A 16,811-nucleotide genomic window follows, 5' to 3' on the forward strand; every position below is an offset into this window, starting at 1 on the left:
AGAATCACTAAGACTCATTTTATTATTTAAACATGTCACAATGATGTCTAACATCTTATATGTTAATTACAAATTAAAACCCAGTTGTTAAACATTTTATAAAAAATTTTCCACTTCTCAAACTTATTTTTCTAACTGTGAGCTGTAGAACCTTTTTTTGTTGGCTGAAAAATCAAGTTTTTTAAAAACATTTTTTAATACCTTTATTTTATTACACATGTATAAAACAAACTACATACAGCAGGGAGAACCAAGTGACAATCATGAGACTAATGAGTTCTGTACATGTTACATTCATAGTGACTTGGCCATCTGCATTCGTCTAGTTTGAAGTAATTGTTTTTCCTGTCTTGTTGCGTCTAAACTTCCGATTGAGTTTCAATATCTATCCTATCTCAACTCTAATAGCTTAACTTCTTTATCTTGATCTAAAACGATCTTGTCCCCTAATCAGCTAAAGTTGGTTGTAAAACTATACTATCTTGTCTTCAATGCACCTCAGAGACTTGAGAACTAATAAAACTTAAATTCCTGAGAGAACCAGCATTGCGGGTTAGCAGCTTCCAAAATGTATGAATTGACTTAAGACACTGCCTGACCAGTCCCCCAATGCACGTTATAACGTTGGAGCCTCATCTTCAGCTTTCTGGCCTAATATCTCTGCCAGACTTGTTCGCAGGGCAGGAACTATTGAGGACTTGCTTACCCTGACTTGGCAGAGTGTGGCTGTCTACTCTGCCTGCATCTAAGTTGCCCATTTTTAGGCAGATTCTGTTTGTGGCAGGAAGAAGGACATTTTGCCCAGTGGTTGGTTTGTCATCTTTGAAGCCATGTCTATAAGGAGATTCTTTGATGCTCATCATCTTCTTTAAGGTCAGCTGGGTGTTGTCAGGAGTTAACTTGTCTTGTTGTTGAAGAAATTTAGGATTGTAAGAACCACTTTAAATGCCATACTCTGTGTGTCTCTGAGGCTTTTGAAGACATTCTTAAACTACTTTACTTCATATATCTATCTGTTAGACTTAGGATATATATTCTTGTGTTAAAATCTGCCAATTATTTGACATGCCCATGATTTGTATCAATATACTAAATTCTATAGCAATGACTTAGGCATAACCTTCATTATAAGGAACAATTAAGGCCTTGAGTTAAGGAGTAGGTTCAATCATCTAGCTTTTGTTCTATCCTCCCTCTATGTTCCTAAATCTCCCTTTCTTTCTTGAAATATCAGTTTTAAAATGGAAATATTGATGTGCCCTTGACTATATACCACAACTGGAGAAGTAAGGCTAAAATAAATCCTATTTCTAACTCAAAGAAATCTAGGAATCATTAGAGGTCTGACAATTAGTTTATAAGGATAGGGTTGAAGTGACACCATGCCTAACAGCAAGTACTTTAGGTCTTTATTGTTGACTTACTATTTATACAATGCAACTGCTTCCTTGTCTGTAATGGCCATTTCATATAATACATACCATGAAAAATAAACATTTATCTTAATTTTTTACTATTCACCATTTATTTGAATACTAAAAATTAAATGATAAATCTGTTATAAATCACCTTAGAAATACAATGTTTAAAACACATATTCCTGTAATACTGGTATCACTTATATAGGCAATCATGAATGATCTGTTTCTTTTCTAAACCTCAACATTTAATGTGTTTTACTGCTGCAAGAACAGGTGTGGCTGAGGCGCTCATGGCAGATTTATTGTTCATTAGTGATTTTGTACAATGCTTCTGTGGAGGTGTAAATAATCTGAACTGCCAAGATGGGTCTCCAGCCCACAATCAATACTGTGCTTCTGTCATAGGCTAATTACAGTAGCTAAAAAGTCACCTCACAACTGTCACCTCAGAATCATCAGCAGTACACATTAGAGAATTTATTTGGGAGGTTAACTTTTAATTGATACAATAAATATTCCTTCTGTAGTCTGAATAAAACATGTTTTAATAAAATAGGTATTATTCGTATGCCACTCCTATTTGCCTAATTTGTTAGAAAAGGGAAAATGACAAACAAAACATAAAAACTACAGAATTTTCAAAAGTAATGAATTGTACAGTTGTTTTAAATTAAGATTTATTTTTATTTTTTGTTTATGTGTGTTTGCCTACATGTATGTATGTGTGCACATCATATGAATGTGAGGTCCCTGTAGAGGCCAGAGACAGTGGATGGTCTGGAACTAGAGTTATAGATGGTTGTAATCTGCCATGAGGTGGTGGGAACTGAGCCTTGGTACTCAGCAAGGGCAGTAGGTAAGCTTAACTACTGAACCATTTCTCTGGCTTGAACTGTCCCAAGTTCTGTATTTTCTGTTGTTCTTATTTATAATTACTTAATAATAATAGCTAGGGTGTCTAATATTAAGAGTCTTCTGCTTCCTAAAATAAAATATGTATCTTATTCTATTGTAAAGTCATTTTGATTTGTGAAATACCTCTACTTTCCCACACACAACTCAGTGTTTATGCTCCTCAGTGAGTGATGAACATAGCTTTTGATTGATTTAATCTGTGGGAACATCATCATCATTTAACAGAAACTGAAATAATTTAGAATGTATTTAATATCTAGCATCTATAGAGAATGCTTATTACTTCATTTCAAGAATCTGATGCTTACCTTGAAATGCAGGCTTGTTCATACTAGCCATGCGTGGGCAGTAATGTTGACCTGGAAAACCTTGAATGTGAACTTCCAGTGGAACGGGGCGAACTGATGGTCGGAAGTTGAACAAACCCATCTGGTAAACACAAAAAGAAGTCAGTTACAATTTTTATATCTACGGGTGTATCACAAGTTTATAAAGTTAAGCATAAAAACTGTTGCTGATTAACTAATCTATCACTCTTCCACATACCTGCTTAATGTTGAGCCAGTCAGCAAGGTCTCTGGCATTTGCTAAAGCAGTGGACAGTCCAACTATTCTAACAGGCTTCTCTGTGTGTGATGAGATAAAGTTTGTTCGAGATACAATGACTTCTAAAACTGGACCTCTCTCTTCCCCTAAGAATTCAGAATAATGAATATTAATCATTTAATAAATCCATGCTATTGCAGGCACAAAGTCAGAGCACAAAGATTCCATAAAAAGCTGAGAGGAAACTACTGTAAGAATGAGGAATTTCACTTTTGTGTAGATTTTCAGAGTTATATGTACTTCACTGTTCACTGTATTATTATAGACAACAGACAAGTAATGACTAAGAGCCCACTCACAGATGAATAACGATATAGTACATAATGAAATATTATAATTTAAGAAAACAGAATGAATTCCTATCATTTACATCACAGGTGAACCAGAAGACACTTAGGTAAGAGAAACGAGGCACATACTGAGAGACAAATTTATAGAATCTAGACGAATCAAACTCAAGAAAATCCAAAGAGCAAAACAGAGATTGTCAGGGGACGAGAGGGGTTTGGTGGGGAATGGGAAAACTGAGATGTTGGAAAGCTTTAGTTACAGGAATAAGTCCAGGAGACCTAATGAGCTATAGTTGATGACAAACATTTTAACATGATTACACTGTATGCAAATAAAAAACACATTATACACCAAGAATATATACAATTTGTCAGTGACATTATATTAATAAAATAGTGACAAGTTTTATAAGATTTTATTTTTACTTGAGTGGTACCTACCAAGGAGATGGATCTCATCTATGATGAGGATAGTGACCTGCTGAACGTAGGTCCTATTCTGCCAGCTTCGACTGACTCCATCCCACTTTTCTGGTGTAGTGACAATAAGGTCAGCCTGTGCAATGGATTTCATGTCTGGAGTCACATCCCCTGTCAGTTCAACAACTCTAGGGAGAAATAAAATTGATCCTCAGGAAATGTATAACCTTGGACAGGCTAAACTATCTCTCTCTTGAAATAAAATTGTATAATGCTTAAAACTACTTTATCCTCTTTCATTTGAAAATTTCTGAAATGTAATAGTTGCATTAATACAGAAAATCACAATAAAGAATGTGTACACACGCATAAATTCAAATAAATTATATGGAACTTGTACATGCATTTAAGTGTCAAGCTTTGCTTAATTACACATAAATCAATTTGCCTATGTTATTTTATAATGTTGAATTGAGATCTCCTCACCCACATAGTGAAATTGACATCTTATTATTCTCTCTCTCATTTTTCTTTTAGAGACAGGACCTCATGTAGTCCATGATAATTCTGAACTAAGTATGTAGCAAAGGAAGAACCTGTACTACTATCCTTTCTTCCTAAGATTACAGACATATGCCACTGTACTTGACACTATTAAAAAAATCTGTTTACTTAGGGAAAATGCTCTTTTGTTAGGACATTTATTAAGAACAGAATTATTTGCAAGCTTAATTTAATTTCTGAGACTGAAATTTTCTGTGGGTAACAGAAAAACACAAACATGCTAAGATATAAACAAGATCAGAAAAGGTAATAAAATGCCACCTTTCTCAGGTCTCAGCCTCATAGTGAAAAAGAAGTTACCCATGAACGTACAGAAGAGGCACGTACATAACACATAGAAAAATTAGAGGTTAAATAACAAATTTTCAGTTATTATTAAACAATTTGTATATATACAGACTCACAAAGAGAACAAAGGGGAAAGGCTTGTTCTTTCAATGATAATGTCCCCATAGCATTTATTCATTTCTTTAATGTTGGAGTTTTACATAGATTACTGAATATGTAATACATCCACAGCTGAAGGAATTTACAGAGAAAAGTTTGTAACACTCAAGTCCTATTCTGAAGCGACCACATTTAAGTCGTCAGCAGTCTTGTTGATAATACTACAATAAATAGTCATGTCAAATACTACAATATCTAGAAAAAAATAAGTGTTTTTCAAATATTTATGTTTTTCATGAGTAAATTACACGCAAAATTCTTTTAAAGTAGAATCTCGAAGTTATTCTTAATCACAGTCAAAAAAAATTAGATACACTATACTTTTGGAATAAAGATATCTCCCAGGAATACTAAGGCAATCAATTTTACTCCTTCTGAAGTTCTGATGGAGTTGAAGATCAGATAGTTTAGTTTTATAATTGAGCTGAGGTGTTTAGGGGTCAAGATGTCTTAGGTCTAGATAGATGTTTTAAGTTGATAACGCTGATGTATGATAGGTATTGATTTACATTCAGAATTTTAGACGCACCAAGATAAAAAAGATTTTTTTCAAGGCTGCCAAAGAAAATATACAAAAATACTAAGAATGTAACCTTTATATAATTCCTGATTTTGTCATGGTTCTTCTTGTTATAGGTAGTTTATTGTATATATGTGTAATAATGCAAATGTATTTGTAAAAAAATTTAATAAAAAAAGGTTTCTTGGAAAAGGTATGCCAAATCAAAGTATTCACAGTTAGTAATTAAATGATAACATATTCAGATGTTAAATACTGATGTAAGTCTAGTTATGGTAATAAACTTTAATAAAAGAATATGAAAATCACTGAAAATATGAAACACCTCTATGTACTTTTTAAATTTGCTGGTCACTTACACTCTTCAAAGCCTATTCTGAATCGAAATAAGAACTTACTTTTTACCAAGTTTTTCTTCTATTCTAATTTTCCAATCATCCATTCTTTCTCGTACTAGAGCTTTGAGGGGTGCAATATATACTGCCTAAAAGGGGAATACAGACAAAAAGACTCATGAAAAGAATAAGAAATACAAAATTTGTTAAAACAGAACAATTTGATTTTAAATTTCCCATTAACAGTGAACATTACACTCTTAAGTTAATCAAGGGAAAACCATTAACTTTATTTATACAAAATAAGACTAGATATCATTAAACATTCTATTATAAAATAAGAAGATACATTATATAAGATTAGAATTCTAATAAAAAACCCTTTACTACATTCTGTATAGAATTTACATGAGCTTCACTGAATACCTGAGAAACATTGCTAATTTTGAAGTTTAGAAGAGAAACTAGCTGTTTAAGCTTTAGTGAGAACTGATGCCACTTACACATTTTAGCTTTTTACTTTTTGAAAAATATCACAAAAGTGGCCTTTGATAATCTAAACAAAATACAAACTATTATATATCCCAAATCTTTGTTTTTATCATCTTGCAATTTAATTGAGCAATTCTAGTGTGCAATGTGTTCTTTATGGGACAATAGCCACCTAACAGATTGAAAAGCAGGAGAGTAAAGTTATGCAAAATGAAAAGGCACTTACTTGGAAAACACTCCAAAAAGAAAGTTAAACATTTCTGAAATCACAATCTAAAACTATCTCTCCTTTCAAAGTGAAATATTCACATAACTTAAAGAAAACCATAAAGAGTATATTTTATTATATATAATAGATAAATAATAAGGCCAAAAGAACAGTATCGACGAGATCAATGTCAAGAAACTCCTATCCCCACTTTTCTTTGTATTTTTCTGGTTTCAGATTGGTGACTTCAAGGAAGCTGAAAAGAATGATGGTTATGAGGGATGGGGAGAAGGGAACGGGGCAATACTGTTTAAAGGTTATATGTGTCACTTATGTAGAAAAATTTCTATAGATCTTATTACTGCATGGGTAAAAATTGCTGTGTCAGAGACTTGAAATTTCCTAAGACTAGATATTAAGTGCTCTTACCATCCAGCAATTACTTGACATGGATAAGTGAACCACCTTGATGGCAATAATCATTTCATAATGCATATGTACATTAAAACATCAGATTTTATACATCAAATACAGTTTATTAAAAATAAAGAAATGCTGGGGAAATAACATGGCATTTAGAATAATGTAGAATACAGAGGTATGGAGAACAATAATATCTTTATATAGTCAAAATTTTCTTAAAGTAGCAGCATTTCCTTCATATCCAAAGGCCATGATTGTAGATCACTGTTTATTTTATGAACATGGCTATGAACCAGGTATCTTATCACAGTGACTTGAAGATATAGCAAGGGAAAGATTCAACTAAAAAGCTCCAAGAAAGGGGGAAATTATTTATTTATTTTTTATCAAAGAAATTACTCTAATACTGATGTGGACCCTTGGCAAATTTTCTGCTAGCAAACAATCTCTTTAGGTCTTGATAGTATATTAAGAACTTCCTAATTTTTAGAATAAGAACTATCTCTTTGGGTTGATTGTACAGATATGACCCTTTGAACAAACCTTTGAAGTTGGATATTTGTTGAAGACTCTGAAAATGGCTAGTTCAGCTGCAACTGTCTTTCCTGATCCAGTGGGGGCTCCAAGCAAGACATTACAGTCTGTGTGATACAATGTGTGGAATATTTGTGTCTGTACTGGGTTGAAGTGGCTGAAGTTATACAGAGCTTCGTATGCTTTGCACCCCAAAGCTGTGACTGGTAAAGGCTGAAGGTCCAGTAATTCTGAAAAACATGACAGGAACCACTATAAAATTACTTAAAACAAACAAACAATTTTAAAGCATTAGACACTGTATTTCAAATAACTAAAAGAATCCTTAAATCTTATACACCAGTAACATCTCTTTACTCATTTGCCACATCATAGTAACATTCTGAATACTCTTCTGGAAGGTTCCTATGAAGTAATTAAGTCTTTCTCTATTAATTGGAATAAAACTTAAAGAACAAGTTTATGAGAATATTTATGTTACAGAACAAAACTAGATCTTCCTTAATGCATAAACTAAACAGAATACTACTGACAAACTTTAGTACTGTGACAGTCATTCACTAACAAGCTGACTTTTATCTGCTGTACACTGTCCAGGCAGAGAAGCTGAATAAGCTATTGCTTCAGTTAATTACTTAAGAAAATTTTAAGGCAGAGAAAAACTGAAAAGAACAAAATCTGTCCTGAGAAAACCCACGAAGAAAGTAGATTTAGCCCCTTTTCGTCAAATGGATTAGAGACCTAGTGAATTAGAAATTAAAACAATTTAGAGAGATAGTTACACATATTGGTACCTACTCCTAAGTATTAAAACTTCATAGCTTCCCATTTTCCAGAAATCTATCAGTTAAAACACTGAAATTACTGTCAAGATTGTTATATAGATGAGGCTTATTTGAAGTTTAAATAGGGTTGAATTTTAAAAGTTCAGCAAAAGGACATAGTACTCTCAGTTAATTCTTCAAATGGAGGAGTGGATTGGGGAGAGAGACTGGGAAGAGAGGAGGGAGGAGAAAATACAGTCAGGATTAAAAAAAAAAAAAAAAAAAAGAATCAGGAAGAAAAAAGGAGTAAAAAATAGTATCACATAGTTAATTTTCTTTTTTTAAAAATCAATTTATTTAGATTGTATCTCAATTGTTGTCCCCTCAATTGTATCCTCCTATTCCTCCCTCTCTCTCTCTTTCACCCTATTCCCCTCCCCTAAGTCTGTGACAGAAGGGGACTTCCTCCCCTACCATATGGTCATAGCCTATCAAGTCTCATCCTGGTGGCCTGCTTTTCCTTTCTCTAAGTGCCACCAGGCCTCCCCACCAAAGAAAGGTGGTTAAATATAGAGCACCAGAGTTTATGTCTGAGTCAGTCCCCGCTTTCCATGGTTAATTTTTTTTTTTTTTAGGTCTACTTAAAAGTCAGAATGCTATTCCATGCTTTGCTCACTGCTCGACTCTACTGCATGGTTAAGCCAAGACCTATGTGTGTGTTTTAGTCAGATTAGAATTGCTTCAATTTTTTTGTAGAATTGTAAATCAAGAAGGGAGAGAAAAAGGAACTCAACATTTGCAATGTCAAACACGTTTTTACAAAGAGTAGAAAAATCAATCATTGTGCAAGATTGTCAATGTTCAATGCAGATACTTTACTTCAGTGGCTTTTCTTGATTCATCTAACTTCAATAATATGCTTATATGTATATTGAGCCAAATGGGATCATTGAATTACCATGTACAATTTGAATATCAATTGAGATACCATGATGGTAAATTTTTGGTTTTGAAAATATAGTCAGAATAAGATATTATATACATAAATTGATGTCTGCTTGGTTGCTTAACTGTGAAGTAACTGAGCATTAAAATATAATAATAATAATAATAATAATAATAATAATAATATACTATAAAATTAAGCATATTAGTTAACGAAACCCACTGATGTCAAAGTATGTATTTTAAACGAAAACCAACATTTTATATATTTTATTATAAAATTTTGGATAGTATAGACAGACAATAGAAGATAAAAGAAAGAGAAATATGAGAAAGTTTAGCACTAGTGAGCAGACTGATACTGAGACATCATAGTTCTTTCTTTTTATTTTGATAAGTCATTCTCGTCTGTCAAGAGAATGAAAAGGAACTGGGATGCAGTACCTCTCTTGAGGTAAACAAAATTAAAGAACAAGAACACATTTAACCAAAATGGCAAAGATTAGTTATATCAAGGTCTTTTCTTTCACTTTCCACAGGGCTGTCAGTAGTGAATTAACTAAAAATGATCAGAAGTAGCACTAACTGTGAAAAGTTAAAAAAAAACTCCCTTGAATATTTATGCCAAAAATTAACATTTCTAGTTGTTTATTAAATAAAGATTCTCTGAATATCAATACCCCTCAACTATTTATTCTCAAGGTGAAGAAAAAAATAATACATTGATTAATTTAAAAGCTTCAGGAAATGTCTGAAATAGATTTTATGGGGCTCTTGAAATTATCGTAATAAATGTTCATTCTTAAACATTTCCAGCTTTTACAAACCAACAGAAGGAAGCATTAGTTCACCTTATAAAAAAATCTAAAATGGAGTTTTATAAGTGACAACATTGAAAAGCTTTTCAGGATATGTTGGTACAAGGTGCCGTAAATCAAACTATGGGAAGAATCTGATGTGAATGTTCTATGGTATTTGCAGTATCGAGAGTCTTGGGCGCATTAGTAAATATACTCCAGAATAAAGAAACAAAACTTTCATAGTAAAACATTTAAGGTACTGAAGAACATCAATGGAAGAAACAAAAGTCCTGAACTAAATAATGATAATTTAGCATACATGCTGTTATAGCAGAATGCAAAACTTAAAACTTTTGAAGAAGTATATCAAATGCATCAAAGAACACATAGTAAACTCATTTGAATGAGAAAGCAAGAGGACATGAAGAAATTACAGTTATTATATAAAGTGGAGTTCAAGGCATAGCAACACAGTAGTGTCATCCTAAGTCTATCAAAACTGGCCTCCTTTTTTTATAGACAAAAATTAAGACACCAAACTAAACTCTATCCTACGTACATACAGATTTTCTCTTTAAAAAACTCTTTCCAAACTTTATTATCAAATAATTTAGTTTTTACAAAGAATAACATAAGCACATACACCTTTCAACATTAAATACAAATAATTTTTGGGGAAAGTAATGATTTGAGTTCATAAGTCATGTTTACCTGTATGGGGAGGATGTCTCTCTGGCAGAATCAGATGTTGAAAGTTGATAATGCAAACAGCCTCAGCTCCTAGCCATCTATCAGACACTGCTCGAATGTAGTACTGAGAGGGCAAAGGCTCAAATATAGGGATTGTAAATACCAGATGCTGAGCTTCTTTACTAATAACCTGGTGTGAAATAAAGTCTCAAGTCAATGTGATTCTAACACTGTAAAAGTCATGATGGTCCGTCACAGTTAATGCTGTATGTAGTTCATGTTATTAATGTGTAATAATATAAATGTATAGGTTAAAAATGAAACCTAATAAAAAATAAAATAAATAAAATAAAAAAAGAAAGCAGTACTTAACACAAGGTGTACTAATAAGAATAATATTGGATTTTAAAAAGCTGAGATGCTTAAATACGTCAGAAATTTGTGTGTGATTCCCTTTAAGAACCAAATGGGATCTTACGTAAAGTTTATATTCACTTTGTGCTATTTACCATGCATTTACAAAATTACCCCAGCATCATTTACTCAATTACTTAGCTTTCATTTTAAAAATTCTACTTACTATACTAATATTTACCCAATGTTTCTGTTTAAGTCCTACCAGTACCTCAAGAGAAACAGCACAATTTCTTGTAATAAATGTTTAATGAAAAGACAAATTGTATGTCCACCCAAGACTTTTCAGTCTAAAGCTTCCCTTTTCTCTTTGATAAAAAGTTGAAACTATGACAAAACATCAAAGAAACTGCAAGAAACTAAGTCTTTTAAAAATTAATTTTATTTTTGAGATTTTAATAATTAACATAATTTATCCTTCCCCTTTCTTCCTGTCAAACATTCCTATATACTTCTTGTTCTCTTCAAATTCAATGGCCTCTTTTCTCATCAATTATTATTACATACATATGTGTATGTACGCAAATATTGTTAAATACATGAACATAACCTGCTCAGTCTGCATAATGCCACTTGTAGGTATTTTTCAGTAAGTCTTTTATTGGTGACTTACAAAGTATTTTCATTAGCCGATTAAATGTTCTTATTATTGTATGCATATAACTCTAATTATTTCTTACTTCACCTAATTTATATACTCAACAATTCTGGATGATATGACTAAAATTATAATTAAATGTCTCAAAGAATCATCACATTGATTTATCAATACCATCCATTTAATTACTGTCTTCCTTTAAAACAAAAGAGGCAGAAATAATAATAAAGTGATATCATTGAGAAATAAAATAAATGGCAAAAAATTTTAGTTTACATTTTCTCTTCATGTAGCAAAATAAAGAGATGGCCATAGAAATATGTACTTACCTGTTTTTTAAGAGCTAGAAAGTACTCTGAGTGATAAATATGGTCATTTGTAGGATCTTCTACCCAAATCCACCATGGTTCCCCTACTGTTCCATGGACCTAGAACAGTTAGTATTACAGTTCTCCTAAATATCACAATTCAAGACATAAGCTGTTTACAAGTTCTTCTTTTCAGCAACTTTACAAGTTATAGTTTATTAGTTTACTTCAAGTTTGAAAGGCAACTTAACATATTTACAAAGCTGGGCCACTATTCCCATAATATAATTTTAGAACATTTTGTTACATCCAGAAGAAAGCCAATGTATTCAATAGACATAACTGTTTACTACAGATTGCCTATCTTGAACACTTTAAATAAATGGAGTCATACTCTGTAGACGTTTAGGACTGGCTTTTTAATCTGATGCAGCATGTATATGTACTCACTCCTTGTTATTCTCAAACAATGTTTCACTGCCATATTTTGTTCCTCCATTTCAGGCTTGATCTTTTTCCTTACAAGAAAGACTCAATCTTGCTCCGTATTCACTTCTAACCTAAGTGACCATATTCCCTGGGACAATCCTGATTCTCATAAGATAGTTAAGTTCACAGAATTCTCTTGCTTGCAAGTAAAGGAAAAGATCATGATAAATACTGGCTAAATGTGTGTTCTAGGCTGCGGGGGTATGGATGTGTTTCTTTGGCCAGTTAAACAGTTAAAATCGGAAAGGGAAGTATGAAACATTTGGTAAGTATTTAACAATGTCAGCAAAGCAGAGATGAAAAGATCCTATACTCCGAATTGGTATGATTAACCAGAAGCCTAAAACACTCAGCATCATCTACTTTATTTGTAGACCTTTTACTACAGAGGATAATACATTCTCTATAATCCATACTTTAGGACCTTTTGTTACACAGGATTATATACTGTCTATTTTCCTTTCTTCAGATGGAAATAAGTTTAGTTTTCCAATTTTGAAGACCATAATATTCTACGTGAGAGAATTAACTAGTGTGTTATGGATGTTAGCAGAAGAAAACTGAAACAACAAAAATTTAATTCATTCCACAAACAGGTATAAAATTTAAACTTTCAAACATGATTTTTAATGGGGATCTATAATTTTACATTTTGCATAAAATTTTATCTTTAGAGAAATACTAAAGCAAAATTGCATTACCATCACTTTTTCCTCAAAGAAATTCTAAGAATAAACACTAATTATTATTATGCATATTTATAGATTAGGGAATTCCAGGACTCAGAAGTTGAAGCACCTTAAAAGTTGAAGCACCTTAAAACCACTGCACATTGGATTAGAAGCTGGCTAGATGGGTTTACATGTGGCTGAATAAATTTCATTCACTCATATTTAGCTGGATTCTTAAAAGAACCATAAGGGATAAGCACAGGCAGACCATAATTACAGACTGACTTATTTTCCCCTTGGACTTCTAAACCGGGAGATTCCGACTTGCTTTTAAATTTATAATTTCTTACACATTGATTGGTTCCAGGAATGTTAACTGAATAGCAAGATGATTCAGAGTAGACTATTATATATGAGTTTACCCTTATCTGGCCTTGAAAAAAATCTTAACTAGGCCAGGCTGGCCTGAACCTCACTGTTCTGAGTTCCGTCCTAGTGCTCAGACTATGAGATGTGCCAGCACATCTGTTTCAAGTGGTGCTAGGAATCGAGCTCAGGGACCTCAAATACCACCACCCAAGCTGCAGCCTCAACCCAACCTTGCTGTTAGTATTTCATATATATGGTTTTAAAGGACGAAATAATGAATGCAGATAAAAACAAAAGAAAGTATGACAGGAACAAAGGAAAGACATTTTGCACAGGAATTTTATAAAGTAAGTGCTATATACTCAGAGACACAGAGAAGAAAAATCTTTTAATTATGGCTAATGATAGATTTGGATATCACTGAGGAAGAAATGTCAGTTTTAAAGAATCTGATGATGAGGAAGAAAATGTAGAGTATATTTCCTACTAGCCTAATGTTTAAGAACAAGAGAGAATGTTAACTTCACAACAATATTTTAAAATGTCTATGGGCAAACACAACATCAAATTAGTAGCCAGACAAAGTGACATAGAGATAGTGATAATGACAACATGGAAAACATGGAAGAACACAACCAGTGTGGCCTAGCTTAGAGAACTCCATCTGCTAACATAGTTCAGTGTTGACACTATAAATTCTATAGATGCTGGAAGATCTCATTGGTTGACACATCAATATACCACATTTTCTTACAGATGAGTGTAAATACTAGTATAATAATATTAATTAAGGCACATATCATTTATACATCTCTCTCTATATATATAGTTATATATAAAATTTGGATTTTGTACATGCCTTTGGGCCTGCTATAAGATTTGGTGGAATGCGCAGTACAGACACTTGAGTTTAAATGTATTTAAGTGTTAACATAGATTTAGGTGTTCCCATCTCTACCTGATCATTCCAAGAAAAATCTGGGCAGATGCTCAGTGATACTCGCAGGACAGTCCGTGTGATGGGCTGAATGGAAGCTTCCATTGTAACAGAAGGAATCTGATGAACACACTGTTTGACCTTGAGTCCAATATTCACATGATGCAAAATGTGACCTGAAAGGAAAGTATCGCATAGAAAAAAAATGTGCCCCATATAATCTGACTTGTAAATGAGATTTAAGAGATGGTGATTTTACTGCTTGTTTTATGATTTGCTATGTAAAATAGCTGACATTCTTGACCTGGCATGTTTGAATATTTTGTAATAGTTAACTTGAATTAGCAATTCATAGCTTAGAAAATCAGTTCAGAGTTTCTTTAGGTATTAATAGGGTTCTGAAAATTGCTGAGACTTGATACTGTCTGAGCAACTCTAGAGAGACTCACTTCTTTCTAGCTTACTTTATTACAGTGTACAGAATTAGGCAATATTTTGTAAAAAATGCCATTAATTTATTTAAGGTTGTTTCAGAACTTTATAAATTATAGAAATGTTTCAATGAAATCAAACACAATTCACTGATCCATATGCAATTCTAGAAAATATAGAGATAAAAATAAATTAGTCTATCAGCATAAATTAATTACTTGTACACATTTTCATAAAGAATCAGATTCTAAAATACTAATATATATGGAAGTCAGATGGCATTAAAAAAACCTGACTGTATACAAATGTGACTAGTTTAAGAAAGTGGAACTAGATTACATTTCCTATCATCAAGAATATCTTAGCCCTTCGACAAACAATTTTTTGGAACACATTAAGAAATCAAAATACTGTAACTAAATTTGAAATTAAAGTTGATAGTTTGTATATAAAAAGTAGGCATTTTACAATGTATTCTTAAGTTCCCTTTATCAGGTAATTAGATAAAAATCTGCAAAGATTTTTTATTTGGCTTACATAGGCAAAATGAATTTATAAATACCATAAAATATGTGAATGTGAAAATATAGCATACTAAAATATATTAATCAAGAAATTGTAAAGATTTTTTGCTTCATTCTTACCTATTTCATCCTTTCTCATGTCTTTGAGTTTATCCACAGTAAGGTTTTTTTCTTCTAATCTTGTTAGAATGTGTGGTGGTAACACAGAAAATTGTCTCAAAGGGCTAGCCCAACCCCAGAGTCTCTTGTCGATGATTTTACTAAGATTCAAAAGTCTGTAGGTCATGGTAGGCCAACGTTTCCTCAGTGCAATTTCAAAGAGAGCACGGACAATTCTAGCTGCATTCTAAAGAACAAAAGGGGAAGATTGGTAGTTTGATGACAACGTACAGTTATATGACAATAAATTTATTATTCCAACTAGACTCAGAAGTACAGATCAAGGTACATATTTAAATTATGGTCAACAACTTTCATTACACAATCTCAATTATCTTCAATTACAACAAAAGTAGTCAGATTACTATTGTGTGCATGTCATTTATTAAACTCTCAGAGGGCAGCCTATTTCTGCCTTCTTAGGGAGCTCTTTCACTATACCCTCGAAGCAGGAATAATATAGGAAGAGACAAAAGGCAAACAAAGTAGCTGTCAGGCTGATCAAGTACCTAGAATGTAAGAGATAGGTTGAGATGTCCCTAAGTATATTATGCAACAATTAAAAAATTTAAAAATTTTAAGACATTTAAGAAAGAACTCAGGAGGATTTTTATTTCATCCAGAGTAGAAATTAATGAGAGAAGGATGACAAAGGAAATACTGGCAAGTGCAATAATCAATAGTAAATGGCCATTTCAATGGGACCTACAACACACACACTATAACCAGCTTGACAAATGGAGCACTCCTTTAATTTTGATAGCAAATACATGCTATTGATAGTAATATTTTTATTTTACTGCTGGACAAACTAAGGCTTGGGGAGATTAACAACTGACCAATATCATATTTGGTGCCAGCATCTATTTAGTGCCAGGAGTAAAGAATTTCAACCTTAACTCAAAGATTGAAAGCTCAGTGGCCTGTGGTAACTTCATTGCTAGACATATAGAACCTTTTAAAACTACTACAATACCTAGATTCCATTTGATTTGTCATCTTCCTTTATTGTTAACTTTAGAGATTGCTTTATTAATGGTTGTCTAGACTTTTTAATGGTAATTTTTATTATATTTGTTTTTTGACAAGTCCAAACTTGTATATTGTAGTTACTCTTATACCATCTCTCTCCTATCCTCCTCCTACCCTGCCAACACACTCTCTCTTTCCTGCAAGATCTTTTCTTACATTCACGTCATTTGTTTGGTGACCCATTGAGTTTAAGCAGGGACATGAATATGCCAATGGACTTGGTACTGTCCATTAGAGCCTCGTGGGCTCCAACGTAGGTACACTGAAGACAATGATAACAGTAGCCAATAGCTCATGAGGGAAATTTAGCATTGGATAAGCCTTTCTCTAACTTATACATAATAAATGACAGACCAAGACTTATACAAGCCCAGTGAAGCCAACTGCAGTTTCTGTGAGATCAAGTTTACAATGTCTTTGTCTTACCAGAAGACTGTTTCTTAGCCCTTCTCTCTATCTTCAGGCACTTATATTCTTTCTGTCCCCTCTGCCACAAAGTTCTCT

At 32.7% G+C, this 16,811-nt stretch overlaps 1 protein-coding gene across 1 annotated transcript in view; it reads right to left on the reverse strand.

Annotated features, from left to right (window-relative positions):
* The window catches only part of Ascc3 (activating signal cointegrator 1 complex subunit 3), a 282,919-nt gene that overhangs the window by 113,902 nt on the left and 152,206 nt on the right, over positions 1-16,811 (reverse strand). The window contains 9 exon segments of the mRNA XM_051164237.1: positions 2,645-2,765; positions 2,883-3,028; positions 3,674-3,840; positions 5,582-5,667; positions 7,185-7,405; positions 10,396-10,564; positions 11,716-11,814; positions 14,182-14,336; positions 15,237-15,462. Of these exon segments, the coding sequence (XP_051020194.1) occupies positions 2,645-2,765; positions 2,883-3,028; positions 3,674-3,840; positions 5,582-5,667; positions 7,185-7,405; positions 10,396-10,564; positions 11,716-11,814; positions 14,182-14,336; positions 15,237-15,462 (1,390 nt within the window).

The sequence above is a fragment of the Acomys russatus genome, chromosome 21, assembly GCF_903995435.1.
Source record: "Acomys russatus chromosome 21, mAcoRus1.1, whole genome shotgun sequence".
NCBI lineage: Eukaryota > Metazoa > Chordata > Mammalia > Rodentia > Muridae > Acomys > Acomys russatus.